Genomic DNA, 14,812 nt, shown 5'->3' with positions numbered 1-14,812 from the left:
TCTGGGTAATGCATACTGCATCTCTTCTGAGAGATGTGTATTTGAATGCAGATCTCCGTAGTCAAACTTGTGTAGATCTAGAGATATACACAAGGACAAATCTTGCTAGGGCCTTCAAGGCTGCATGGGTCCTAACACCAGAAAACCTCCAAGGTTCCACTACACAGGGCAGGGAGCAAGAATGTTGCATACTATGGAGCAAAATTTCCTAGAGGCTCCTTCCTCGCCACTATAAGGCATGGGTAGACTAGGCTGGAGCCACTAACCATTTCTCGGCGGGGGAGAGGGAGCATGATTGCAGATGCTACGTTATTAATTATTACTCTTGCAGCCCTCAGGCTGCCAACAGTATCTGCAAGACCTGCTCTAGCCCCACAGCCCCTTCTCCCAGGGAGGCCAACCCTCCACCAAGCCCATTTACTTTGGTTTGGCATTGGTGAGAGGATCTTTTCCTCAATGAGCAGTCAAAGAACAAAAGAAATTAAGTTCTATCCATAGTCAATAGGCAACTTTCAATTATTTGTAGCTTTTTCATTTGTGAGCCAAATTTCTGCAAACACATAGAAAGATTAACAATAATTTGTTTTTGAGTTGTCTGAGCACCATAAAGTCTGCCTGGCTATTTGGTAGTTTAAGGGAAATATCTTTTTCATGATACACAACTCAAAAATAGTTGAACATATTTTGTTAAAATCCAAAATGTCATTGTTGGGCTAAGACCAAGCAAGAGAAACTTTAGCCTAGAAGGAAAATTTTTGAGAAAGTTATGGAGTGGAAGAGAGGAGTCAGACTTGAGTAGCTCTTTCAGCCTTCATGATAGCTATGATAGCACTCACTCTGGCCAAGAAACCAGGAAGCCTGTCACTCAGCTTCCTCAGGATTTGGAAAGAGTTGGCAGTTGTCTCAAATGTTGTAAAAATACTGTGCTAACTGCGTTCTAAACAGTAGCAACAAGCTCAGACTACTTAACACAATGGGGCCCTAATCCCTGACTGAGGTCTACAGGCGCTACTCTAATATTACACTGCAAAAATAGCATATATTTTCCTCATTGAGAATCCTACAAAAGTTTCAATGTTCAGCAAAACATTTGCAATTCCCTTAACAGTTCAGTTTGCTTCTTTGTTTTCCACAGGAATTTGCAACACGGGACAAGAAACCATCCAGCAGTGGAAGAAGTGAGTAAACCCCCACATTAAAGCAGGGGTTGAGTATTACCTCATTTGGGTTTATAAAGTGAAATAACTCTATTCAATTGCACTTCTTTTTTTTTTTTAACTGATATCAAGGTAAGAAAAAAAAAAAGACTTCCTTAAGAAAAGTATTCCTCTTTATTTGAATTGTCTGCTTTGTTCCATTTTTCAAATGAATACATTTTAGTAAATCGACCTTTACATTGTATAATCCAGAGAGAAATAAGTATTTAGGCTGCTTGTTGCTGGAAGGATATTTTTAGTATGGAAAAATGTATTATAAAGCCTAAGAAACCTCTTCTAATTGTTTCTTCAGAAATGTATCTTGATAATAGCAACTGCTCATAATACATAACAGAAAAGGGATTAATTTACTGTGGCATAGGAAGTCCTGCCAGTTCCCAAATGCCCAACATAGTTTCTTTGAAACTTTTACATTCTTTAGGCCTCAAGAAAAACCAAAGCTCCACCTCCAGGTTTGGTAGCAAACAGACTGTTCTTCTCCAAAGCTAACCTTTGGTCATTGCTTTTGTAATAAGCTTCTTTCACATTTGTGAGGAAGGTACTCAGCTTGTCAGAAGGCACCATTGACACAGTGCAGCCACCCCATCCTGCTCCAGTCAAGCGTGACCCGATGGCCCCAAACTGCCTACAATAATAACAATAATAAAAAATTGAGTGCAATATATCAAAGGAGATCATTTATCATACATAAACTGCCTACAGAGCACAGTGAATATGTGACACATTTATTTCTAGTTTTCAAAACTAGAACACACTAGGCACACTTGGTCTAATGAGACATTTGAACTCTATGTGCATTGAATGTTTTGGACAACTTAAATTTTGCAATGTAGTTATTTCCATCAAGTGCAAAAATAAGCCTCTCTCAGAATGTTTAAAGACTTTGAAATAGCTGAGGTGAAGAAAGTAGCAATAGTCTTAAAACACCAGACGTTAAGACAGGAGGACATGACAAAAATAAAGGAGAGTTCATGCACTAATTGCCATGGGTCTGTTCATATGAGACATTTTCAAATTTGGCAGTGTCAGCACACTATACATTTCTGCTTTTTCAGTATAGACATAACATGTTCTGAAGATTCAGGGACTTCTGCAGGACTAGTTCCAGTGCTAGTAAGGGAAAAGTACTGCAAAACTCAAAAAAAAAGTCAGACTAAGAGTCCCATCACTCCGCCATCTGGTCTGCCTTAAAAACAAAAATTAAGGCCTGGTCTACATTTTGGGGGGGGGCAGGGTTTGGATCTAAGTTACACAACTTCAGCTATGTGAATAACGTAGCTGAAGTCGACGTACTTCACTGCGGTGAGTCGACTGCTGACGCTCCCCCATCGACTCCACCTGCCTCTCGCCCTGGTGGAGTACTGGAGCTGAAGGGAGAGCGCTTGGGGGTCCATTTATCGCATCTAGACTAGATGCGATAAATCGATCCCCACTGGATCGATCACTGCCCGCCAATCCAGCAGGTAGCATAGACATACCCTAAGAGCCGGTAGCTGACCTTGGTTACACTGGTTTAGAATCCTAGAATAGAGTTGGAAGAGACCTCAGGAGGTCATCTAGTCCAACCCCCTGCTCAAACCAGGACCAACACCAACTAAATCATCCCAGCCAGGGCTTTATCAAGCTGGGCCTTAAAAATCTCCAAAGATGGAGATTCCACCACCTCCCTAGGTAACCCATTCCAGTGCTTCACCACCCTCCTAGTGAAACAGTGTTTCCTAATATCCAACCTAGACCTCCTGCACTGCAACTTGAGACCATTGCTCCTTGTTCTGTCACCTGCCACCACTGAGGACAGCCTAGCTCTGTCCTCTTTGGAACCTCCCTTCAGGTAGTTGAAAGCTGTTTGATTTGAGTGGATTTACAACAGTGCAACTGAGCTCAGAATCTGGTCCTAAGTGTGCACCTTCTGTCTTTCATGTGACAAAATACCACACTAGTTTGTATTAACACACTAGTAATGGTTGTTTTCTATTATTCCATTTGTTGTTTTCAAGTTCTTCATACCAATATAGAAAGACCTTCGTTATTTTATTACAATTTATTTCTAAATGTTCTTAAAGAGAAAAATTCCCACATAGGGAATGCATGTCTGCATTGCCTGGCTCCAGCCAAATCCAGAAGGAGCAGGACAACACCATGAGAAGTTTTCCTCTGAGTCAAAAATGCCACAAAAACAGGATGAACTAGAAAACTCACCAGAGAATCCATTGTCATGAGGTTTCCAACCCACTGTCTAGATCAAATAATTTTGATATGTTTCTAATATCTACACATTGGGAGATTCTCTTCATTGACAACCACAGGCTAGGGCTGATGAAACTGGGCATGATGTTAACGATATAATAGTGAATGAGGACCAATTTTTAATAATTTAGGATACCGTCTCATGTGTATTACTTATGTTAAACCAGTGCTTTTCAACCTTTTTTCATTTGCGGACCCCTAAAAAAATCAAATGAAGGAGTGGACCCCTTTGGAAATTTTAGACTGCTAATGGTCTGCAGACCACAGGTTGAAAACCACTGTGTTAATGTTTCAAGGTGCTAGGATCGTACTTGCTTAGGCCCTGATTGATAGGTGCCGACTCTATGGGTGCTCCGGGGCTGGAGTACCCAAGGGGAAAAATTAGTGGGTGCTCTGCACGCACCGGTGACCAAGCTCCCCTCACCCTCTGCCCCTCCTCCTCCTCCCCTGAGTGTGCCGCATCCTCACTCTTCCGCCTGCCTCCCAGCGCTTCCCACCCAGCCGCTCCCAAAAGAAGGGGGAGGAGCGGGAACGTGGCATGCTCTGGGGAGGAAGTGAGGAAGAGGCAGAGCCAGGGCAGGGATTTGGGGAAGGAGTTGGAATAGGGGCAGGGAGGGGGCAGAGTTGGGGCAGGGACTTTGGGGGAAGGGGTTGGATTGGGGGTGGGAAGAGGCGGGGCAGGGCCGAGGGCAGATGGGGGGGGGCGTCGAGCACCCACGGGAAAGAGGGGAAGTCAGCACCTATGCCCTGATTGAGGAAGGCAGCTACACGTGATTCACTAGACATGCTTAAATGAAATTAATGCTTAAGTGCTTTCTTGAATATGTGTGCTTTTCTGAATCCATGACCTGCTCTATGTGCGTGTGTTAAATTGAGGGGCACTATCCTACATATTGACTCAATTATCTGTTCATTCTTGATTTCTAATCTTTATTTTATTTCTTTGCAATTTCATAATTCTTTTTGTATGCTGCTCTTATTCTCTGATCCACAGAAGCAACCTCTTAAATCAAGCAGGATCCAATCCATCTTCCTGTGAAATCAATGGAAAGATTCCCCTTGCCTTCATAGGGTTCAATCCAGTTCTCTAAAGCAACTAAATCAACTGCTCAAATTCACTTGGGATGCAACCTAGTTTTTAAGTGTTGTGCTGCAGATACAGTGTTGGCTTTGTATTGTGGAATGCCATTTAAATATCTTCAGATTTATTCTGAGTCATTTAATTTAATAATTCTCTGTGGTCATATCCTATGATTTGCTGTTATACTTAGTCATTTTAAAAATGTAATAAAAGATCATTTAAAAAGAAACGAGTTGTGTGTTAGAGCTGAAGCTACTGTGCTTCAAAATAATGTGGCCAACATTTTCAAATTTGGATGCTAAGATTAGGAACCTCACTAAATCTCTAGGTACCTCACCAATGGCTCAGTGTTTAGAGGTGCTGAGCACCAGTTGCTCCCACAGATGTCACTGGAAATTGTTGGTGCTCAGCACCTCTGAAATTCAGGCTACTTATTTAGGTGCCTAAAGATGGATTTAGGCACTTAATGTTAGGCACCCAAGTTTGAAAAGTTTCCCATATATGCGCTACATAACAGAATGTATATGAGGACCTGCAAGAACGAACTGTTTATTCAAACTGAAGTTTAAAATCAGGAAATTAAGGTGAGCAAAAAACGCTCTGTTGGTCAGCGTATTGGACGTATTCCCATTCAGAACTGTCCACAGCTGTGTGTTGTGCAAAGATGGAAACAATCAGCAAAGATGTGGTTTGGAGTATGGACATGCCAGTCAAGACACAGCGGCCATTAGATTTTCCAATCACATTGAAATCAATGCAGATTTGACTAACTGCAAATGCTGTGAGATACAGAACAGAATACTTAAAAATCATGAGTCTAAAAATATATTTTTCTTTTTAACTGTCTTCTGGTTTTTGAGACTAGGGTGCACTTGAGTCACGTGTTCACACTTTCCTCAGTAACCATGAGAGCAATAAACTTTTCTTTAAAACAAAAGCTGAGATTCTCACATAATTCCATGATTCCAGGAGCTGTGGATTTAATAAAAATCACTAATTATGATGAGACTTGTAATAAAATTGCAAAAGTTAGTAACACTGACACAGTAGATCTGCATGAGAAACAGCAATGTATGTTCATCTGTAAAAATTTGTATCCTCTTGTAAATAAGACCTCTCTAGCTGTCAGAGGCAAGGCTGACAACAGCTAATTTAATAGCACACATACCACTAAGAAATGGAGAATAGGGGGTAGCAAGAAAATTATCCACAGTGGTTTAGGGACTTGAGGTTTTCAAAAGCTCCAAAGGGATTTAAGAGCCCTAGTCCAATTGACTTCCAATGGAACTTGTGCCCCTAAATCTCTTTAGTGCTTTTGAAAACTCTCTCCTTTTATTTGCTCCTTCTGCTTTAAACTACTAACAGGAAAAACAGCCATTACCAATGTGAGACAGACAGGTTACAGAAAGTACAAGTCTACTCTCTCTCTGCAAAAATAGTTGACCAACTAGTGGCTAAACTTTTCAATGCTCCAAACCATAGTCAGTAGGGATCTCTTTCTTTCTTGGCAGGGAGTATATATTAAAACAAAGATCTAGGCAAAACAGAAAACATCTGGATATGCAGATTATTCTCTACAGTTTAAACCTTGTGAGGAGGCAATGCTATGGAATGTATTTTTGGAAAGGTTTTTAAAGTTACATGGCAGCTGTATAGCACTGTAAGTAAAGACAACATAATTTATGCAGTTGCTGACCCATGATCTTAAATATGTTAGCCAAAATTTTCAAGAGTGACTAGAGATTTTTTGGTGCCTCTGTTTTTGAGTAACCAATTTAAGACCGCTTAAAAGGGACCTTAGAGGACAAATGCTCAGCGTTTTCTGAAAATTTGGCCCCTTCAAGATGTATCAAGTTTGGCACCTAAAAGCTGTGGCACCCAAAAATCACTGGTCAGTTTTGGAAAATTTTGGCCATAAAATAAAAGTTTGTGTCGATCAACTTGCATAATCAACTGTAAGTAACAATGTAGCTGCAAAACTCTTTATCCTTAAATGTTAAATCCAGAAAAAATTGAAATACATTAATGTTGCTTATGGATGGAGTGAATGGTGAACAAATAAGTTTTGTCACATACAATGGACGTAGTTCCAAAAATAATTTTATACTCTGAAGTCTGGTTCAGTGTTCAGTTATTCTTGTTACATTCCGCATGTTTTCTTCTGTTGGTCATTTAGAAAGAAATCTGATGGAACTTGGGTAGTCACCACATTACATTTTGGTCCATCTAATTAAAATGTTCCCAATAATTTTAGTTTAATACAATCCTAACTACATGTATGCATTTAAGCTTCTCTCTCTTTTTGGATTCTATGCTACAGAACATTTTTTCTTGCATAGCGGTGTCCATCTAGTTGTGACTAACTAAAAATGACAGACCTTTATTTTTTCTACTTTTTCTTGTCTTCTTCAAACTGCATGTCTGCTCATGCCTTGCATAGGGCCAAGACTCTACAGCCAGCGATCTTTCATTGGCTCTACTTAGTCAGCCCCATAGTCCATCCAAAACATATTCAATATATAACCACTTTCCTGCTGCCTAGTATATCAGTTGCATTGGACAAAATGTACTTTTAGCATCAACAAATGCTAGTCCATGATGTTCCATTGTGATTTCAAGGCAACATTAGATCAAAGAATGCATTAACAGTCCTGAAGCTCTAGCAGTCGTCAGCAGTGAAATGGTTAAGGAATATGCAAGGAGAAATAAAATCTAAAAGTAGTAACTGAGAAGACATTAAGAAATCTGATCATGAACTCTAAAACCTAAAAAAGTAGTAGCCAACTTCATTTACTGTGAGATTTTTTTTGATGAAGTAGAGTCCATCATGAAGCCATGAAGTGCAGCTTTCATCTGACAAGCATTACTCAGATGTCAGCAGGGAAACATTTGACTATATAAAGTCCCTTAGGAGATTAATTTGGTGATAAGAGACAAGAATATTTTTCTTTCATTTTAAAACTACACTAGCTAATGATGTCACGTTTTCTCATCTATTCAAACCATATTCTCAAAGAGGAGTTCTTGGTTTATTGCTGTCAAAACTTACAGGCAGATGTCCACCAGCTGATCCAGTTCAGGGCAGCTGCATTCATACATGTCCCTGCAGCTGATATGACTCTGGTTCATTAATTCTCCCAGCAGCTGGAGTGCACTGGCAGGTGCCTCACTACATATCTTCTTAAATTCCAGCACTCTGCCAGCTTCGCTGTACACGTGCTTAGCACGCTGGTACAATTTAAAGGACGTAACTAAAATAAAGTGAAAATATTCCATGTTACAATTATTCATTAACAGGTACCTAATTGAAAAGGAAAAAAATAGAAATTTACAAGATTTAAGTTTGTTTCTGTAATTTTTAATTTATATTAAACTGCTTCCGGGTCAAGATTTTTTTTTTTGCTATAATCAACACTTTTTAAAAGCTCTGTTTTAATACTGTTTGGGGATTTCAAACCAAAGTGTTTATTATAGTTTTAGTTTTGATGATTTTATGTATGTTCTACAAAGAATATCCAAAAACAATTACAAGGTGTATGAAGTGATAGACAACTCTTCATGCAAACAGTTTGCAAGGTGCTTTAGCATCACGTTATGAAGATTAAGAGTTGGTCTGACCCTTTGAGTCCATAAGATTTTTTTTTTTTAAATAAGAAAGAAATCTTGCTCAAAGAACATTTTTGCCAAACATTTTTAAACCAGCTCTAATATAAACAGTGATCCTCCCACTCCCTTCACAGAAGCTGAGGTTAGGTCACCAGAGTCCCCAGGCCCTGACCCTGTAGTCAATGTGAGGTTTGAAGAAGTTCCATTGCCTGACCCCTCTGCTGTTAAAAAGCAGTGTATGGTTGAGATACACCTCACAGGAAGGCAGCCTACCTTATTTCTCCCTTTGGTCCAAAGAATTGTTGCTAGTCATACCTCTGGGGCACCGTGGGGGTATGTCAACCCATTGTTGGGGCAGCCAACCCCTTCAGAGACAAAAAGGGCACCACATACACTCCCTAGAAACTAGATGGGAGGTGGGACTGGGAGGCCCAGGTCTCAAGTTCACACTCAAAAGGTTTGGGGGTAACCAGGGTAAGAAGGGGCATGTGAGAGTTCTGCCCCATAGGCTCCAAAGAGAAATTATACAGGATGGTTGTCAAACAATTCCATATGATGTATACTGGCTTGCTAACAGAATACTTACAGTTGAAATAGCTCAATGTGAACTTATGAAAGGTCATGTTAGAAATGGCATCCACTCAGTGGGTTCCCTTAGAAGGCTGGTCAAGCACTCTAGTTACATCCACTACTTTAGGGGCAGATATGGCAATTTTGGGGGGAGACCTTATTGAATTAGGTTTAAGTATCCTTGAGGTCCACTGTATTAAATGAATGGTTTATGTATTACTGTTGGCTGGGATTGTATGTAACCTCTCGAGGCAGGAGAGGTGGCAGTTGTGAGATCTGGGGCTTCAATGGACTATACTGAACAATGTGTCAGACAAGAACGGACCTTTGGAATAAAAGTGTTAAGTGGTTTTCCTGGGGAATATCTAGGAACAGGTAAATACAAATTCCCTAATTCCGGTTTTGCAAAAACCCTGCCTTTTGAAGCTATGCCCTGAGGAGAAGGTCTGTGTGTGCCAATTACCTATTACCAAAGGCCAAGATCAAAGGCCCAAACTGTATAAAGAAATGGCTGCTGGGTTCTGGTTCTGCATGAGAGATGGTTATGAACTTGTAACCACAGGAAAAACTCAGTTGTGGATTTTGAAGGACTGACACTTAATAGAGCCCGAGGTTGGAGTTGGGGTGACCTCTCATAAGTCTTAAAGCTTGCACATAGGTGCTTGTATTGTTCTTAATAGGTCTTCTCTGTAATGCTTTCACCTTAAGAATAAATGTGCTTGCTTAGAAAGAGTAATGTGGTAACTTATAACTGCTGGCCATTACGCTGTTCGTTGCTTCTGGAGAGAAAGCTAAGCACAGATGCTGGCCTGTTAGGCAGTCTGGCTTGCGGGGAACGTCAGTGTAGGCAGGGAACTGTGCAGCCTGGGGGGGAAAAAAGCCCTTCAGGAGGTAGAGAGATGTGGGTTTCTACCCGAGAGAGGTGATGGCTGAAGAGCCAGCAACCTAGAGTGGGTGCCCTTGGTAGACCATGCAAGGAGAGTACAAGTGCATTTGCCCTGAACTGTGACAGAGGGGGCATGCACAAATCAACCTGTGGCAGAACTGGGACCATTATCTCCTCCTTGATTGCACAGGTAAATTAAAATCTCTGCAGTTAGCAGAAGGTTTATTGGTAGATAGCGTTTGTATTCAAATACTGACATTTTAAAATAAAGTTATGTTTCCATTAGCCCTTAGTGTAGGTTCCTATCAGGACAGGTTTCAGAGTAGCAGCCCTGTTAGTCTGTATCCGCAAAAAGAACAGGAGTACTTGTGGCACCTTAGAGACTAACAAATTTATTAGAGCATAAGCTTTAATGGGCTACAGCCCACTTCATCAGATGCATAGACTGGAACATATAGTAAGAAGATATATCACGGTGAATCCAGAAAAGTGCTCAGGCTCCAAACATTGTCCCTCATGTAGGAGATAGGCATTCTATTTAAAGACTCTCACCAGTGTGGTCTTTAGTCTCAGTGCAAGAAAGCAGTGGGAGGAGTCTTTGAGAGCTTACTCTTAGAGGAGGCTGTATCCACTTGGCCTTTTGTATTGGAGAGTCTCAAATTGTCAGATTCATCTCCAAAGGAAAGAAGAAATCTTTCCAGCTGGTAGTCCACTCATTGTACTGTGAGTTATGAACGCTCTTAGCTGCCTCTCTGGAAACAAACCCTCTTTTTCAGACACTCAGACTCCCTAAGGAAGAAGTCTCATAAAAGCATTAAATATCTAAGTGCACAGAGTCAATCTCCTTATTGTATAGGAAACGATCCAGATCTAGATGTATCGCGGCTCTGTCAAGGCCTCTTGGATCATGTAGGCTCAACATATCTAGCTCCTCTTTTTAAGGCATTCAGATCCACTGGTGGATGTTGATTCTGTCTCTTTTTGGCATGGGAGGAACGTTCAAAGCCAGGGTCTTCACCAGTTCCATCAGGGAACTCAATCTGGAGGCCAACTCAAAGTCATAGTTAGAATGAAGAAAGGTCTCTCAGGTGGGTTCTTGGATCCAGGCAATCTGCAGATTCACCACTAATAAAGTAGAACCCTCTGACTCATGCTTCCAGATCTGAGGCTGTGAGGGTGAATCAAGTCTCCAGCCAGTGCTTTCCTGGTGGCCAAAATCAGGCACAGCGTAGTGGTGTCCCACACTGTGTCCAGTACCATGTCCTGTCACTACCTGTAGCATCACCAATATCTAATTCCCTTTATTCAGAATAAAAAATTAGCAAGTGTAAATTAGGACTTCAATGGAGCTACAGAAATTTACAGCTGCTGAGGATGTAGTACTGAGCCAGATTATAGCAAATGGGCTCAAATTATGTTATAGGTAGAACAACTTTTTTCCATTGGTGAGAATATTCCTTTGTTTACTATGTAACTCAACTACTAATTAATAAAGATGAATTGCACATGGCTGCCTTCTGAATACAACCTGTTTTTAGACTAGATTTTAAAAAATGGGAAGACCAGAATGTCCCTTGGAAGCTCAATCTCATTGGAAATGTCACTGAGCAATGGTGGTTTGTTTCCTCTGAATGCACTGGATAAATCAGAAATAGAGCTGTGCTTTACCATATAGTTCCATCTTTTTGTTGCTTCTGTAGCGGTTTGCAATATGTGTTGCAGAATAGTTCCTCAGTGCTCACGATTGCCAGGGAAAGGCTGCTGGGCACAGAAACCAGAGCATTCTTTGAGATTTCTCTTTAAATATTATTTTTCTTATGAAGCTATTGTTTTACAGCAAGGAGATTTCTAAATGTGCATTCGTTTAGGGCATATCTGAAGTTGCGTGAGAGATTGTCATAGCTCACACACTCTTGTAAATCACCATTGAACAGTAGTAACCCAAAAAATGAACTGAAAACATGTCTGGTTTCAATTTTAAGGTAAAAGTCTTGCCAAAGGCTGTATTTGATTCAGAGACCACCCTTTGGTAAAGCAATGCTTTACTGGCCAGATTACCTTAAAACACTTTGTGGTTGTGTTATGCTCATCATGTTATGTATTGGCAACTAGAATGGATCTTCTAACTGCTGGCTGCTAGCCAAAAACTCTGTCCTTGACAGCATTCTCTCATGTCATGAAGACTCTACAAACTTGACATTTGGGTTGACTATAATCTGTTATCCTTTCAAGCAATTATTACATTCAAAATTACAGAAACTGGCTTTGTGTTCTTGTTGTTTCAGACTCCCTTGCAGATATGACTCTTTGCCAACTGAATATCAGTTAAGAAATGATATTATGAAATGCAAGGTTTCTGTTTTTTTATAGTATAGAGTTGTAAATCTAAACTTGGGGAAAACCACAAGTGTCATAGATATGACAGAGCATAGCAGCATTCCAATCCAAAAAAATTAACCACGTGCTTAACGAAATCTTTTTATAGTGTTTGCCTCCCCATATCCCCCAGTCTGATGTTCTGTATAAGTAAAATAAGCTTTAGGCTGCCAGCCATCTCTGTATTCGACAGGCACTGCTCGGATTCGGAAACTAAGGATATACATAAATCCAGACATATGCTGCTAGTAATGGAGAAAGCTCTTCCACGTTAGGGTTATCTAAATACTCTCTGCCATGCAATCAAAAATATCAACAGTAAAACTGATATTTCTAACAACTGGATCTATGTCTGAATGGGAGGCCACTGACCTAGCAAGAACAACAGCCACCACTACACAAATAGGAAAAGATCTGAATTCACAGTCTTTGGATAAGAGCTATACAGCCAAGGAAGCTTAGATGTGTGCAGGAGAGGACTATCTCAAAATAATTTACTATGTTAAAAAGAATACTGGCAGGTGGACTCATATTTTACAAAGAGAACAGAATGATCATTGGAGCCTCAACCAACCATGGTGTGACAAAGTTCCTCCTCTACCTTGGTGGGTCTTGCGCTTATTGGTGGATTTGCTCACCTTGGAGCTTCACGGCAGCCCTCAGCTTGGCCATTTTTCTGAACCCACAGTCCAGGCCAACTCCTCCTGTGTTGGACCAGGAGTTGGGAGGTTTGGGGGGAACCCGAGTTCCACTCCGGGTTCCAGCCCAGGGCCCTGTGGAATGCAGTTGTGTAGAGTGCCTCCTGGAACAACTGGGCAACAGCTACAACTCCCTGGGCTACTTCCCCATGGCCTCCTCCCAACACCTTCTTTATCCTCACCATAGGCTCTTCCTCCTGGTGTCTGGTAATGCTTGTCCTCCTCAGTCCTCCAACAGTATGCGTTCTCACTCTCTGCTCCTAGCGCCTCTTGCTCCCAGCTCCTTACACGCGCACCACAAACTTAAGTGAGCTTCTTTTTAAACCCAGGTGCCCTGATCAGCCTGCCTTAATGGATTCTAACAGCTTCTTGATTGGCTGCAGGTGTTCTAATCAGCCTGTCTGTCTTAATTGTCTCCAGAAGGTTCCTGATTGTTCCAAAAAATCTTCCCTGTTACCTTACCCAGGGAAAAGGGACCTACTTAGCCTGCTCTCCTGCTGCTGCCCTCTGGCCTGGGCTTTCCTTGCTTTTGCCCCTGCTTTTGGCTTCCCCCCAGACCGGGCCAGACATTCTCCCCGCTTTCTTTTCTTTGTGTTTTTTTTTTTTTTTTCCTTTCTCCGCTGTTGCTAGAGTGCTGGCTGGCTGCCGGCCGGCTGTTAACTGCCCTCCCCCCCCCGCCCGCCCTAGGATGCTGCTGCCACTCCAGCTGAACCCCCCCCCACCCCCCGAGAGAGGGGGGGACCTGCCAGCCCGCTTCGCCGGAACGGGGGAGTGGAAGGACCCAGCCCCCAGACCCAGCCGCTTGCTGTTTGTCTGCGGACCCATCTCTGGCTGAGAGAATTTCTTATCATCCGCTCCTGCATCCCTGGAATGCAAAAGAGAAAGCCCGGAACAGACAAACAGCCGTCTACTGGAGGAATACTGCCCGGGCAATCTACAAATCACCGTGGAGGGGGTCTAAGACTGAGTAACTTTCGAACTGTGCTCTCGTGTGGGGGGAGGCCTTGACTGTGTCGTGACTATGTTTGTAGGGACACAGGGGGTGTGGCATGGAGCTGCCCCCCGATCCATCTGTGTCCTCCTAACCCCCACACTACTATCCTCATCACTGCCCCCTCCATCGTCATTGCTGGCTGTTTAACAGCTGCCTCGGGACTTAGCTGCTCGCCCTGATTCCACTGTGTGGGCCAGAAGCACCAGCCAACCAAAGAGGACTCTCTGGACAAGCGTACGGTGGTTCATGTGCCCCCACCCCGAACTGCCCATCCCAGAGCCTGTTCCTTTTTACCTGACCCCAACTCCTGTTAACCACCTGCTACCACCCCGCTGGGGCATCAGCAATGGAGGGCACCAGGGTGACCTCTGCCGCTGCCATGCCCACCGCCTCTCCAGACTCTAGGGGAGCCCCCCCCAGCCGGCGGGAAAGGCCAGGGCAAGAAGGAGGGGAAGGGCCCCGCCAAAACCACCAGGCCCTCCGTGGCAGGGGCCACCCCCACTGCTGTGGCCCCGCCACCAACCATGGCGTCCCTCCCTGCTGCCCCCTCCACCGGCTCTGCGGCTGTCCCTCCTTCACCCCCCAGGACATATGCCCAGGCGGCGGCAGCCCCCCCGCCTGCCACCTCATCATCTCTCCCAACCACCGCCTCCATCAACAGCAGCTGGGGCCCCTTCCCCACCATGACAAGGAAGCACGGTGTCCAATGCCTCCTGGTGCCCACCTCGCCCCACGTGGAGACCTACGTGCGGGCGCTGGCGAGAGTGGTGGGGCCCTCAGCCATTGTGGTGGCCTCCAAAATGTATGGGAAGGTCGTCGTCTTCTTAGCATCGGAGGCTGCCGCCCAGGAGGCGATGGAGAGGTGCCTGGTGGTAGGGGGGTGTTTGTCCCCCTAGAGCCACTAGAGGACCTGGGCGTCCGCCTGGTCCTGACCTCTGTCCCTCCTTTTATTCCCAGTGCTGCCCTGTTACCCGCCCTTTCCACCCTGGGGAAACCTGTTTTTGTCATCAGCCCTCTCCCATTGGGCTGAAAGGACCCCACCCTCCGTCACATCTTTTCCTTCCACCAGCAAGTGCAGCTTCTACTGCCGTCAGCGGTGTGTGACAAAGAGGTGCTCTAGGGGTCCTTCCTAGTCCC

General features: G+C 43.3%; 2 protein-coding genes across 8 annotated transcripts in view; one reads left to right on the top strand and one right to left on the bottom strand.

Moving 5' to 3' along the window:
* FAM227B (family with sequence similarity 227 member B) overlaps window positions 1-14,812 on the top strand; it is a 211,676-nt gene that overhangs the window by 164,005 nt on the left and 32,859 nt on the right. For 3 of the 4 annotated variants that reach the window (XM_073303962.1, XM_073303960.1, XM_073303961.1), the window contains one exon: window positions 1,136-1,178. In XM_073303962.1, coding sequence (XP_073160063.1) covers window positions 1,136-1,178 — 43 coding nt within the window. Of the gene's footprint in view, window positions 1-1,135; window positions 1,179-4,458; window positions 4,775-14,812 lie in introns of those variants that run through there. The other variant, XM_073303963.1, reaches the window with a different exon arrangement.
* The window catches only part of GALK2 (galactokinase 2), an 82,624-nt gene continuing 69,124 nt past the window's right edge, over window positions 1,313-14,812 (bottom strand). For all 4 annotated transcript variants that reach the window (XM_073303964.1, XM_073303965.1, XM_073303966.1 and 1 more), the window contains 2 exons: window positions 7,595-7,796; window positions 1,313-1,842 (listed from right to left, as the gene is read on the bottom strand). In XM_073303964.1, coding sequence (XP_073160065.1) covers window positions 1,635-1,842; window positions 7,595-7,796 — 410 coding nt within the window. In that variant the 3' untranslated portion in view covers window positions 1,313-1,634. The remainder of the gene's footprint in view (window positions 1,843-7,594; window positions 7,797-14,812) is intronic.

Source organism: Lepidochelys kempii, chromosome 10 (genome assembly GCF_965140265.1).
Source record: "Lepidochelys kempii isolate rLepKem1 chromosome 10, rLepKem1.hap2, whole genome shotgun sequence".
NCBI classification, from domain to species: domain Eukaryota; kingdom Metazoa; phylum Chordata; order Testudines; family Cheloniidae; genus Lepidochelys; species Lepidochelys kempii.
The sequence above is the reverse complement of the archived record's forward strand: the minus strand, read 5'-3'. Positions and strand labels throughout refer to the sequence as shown.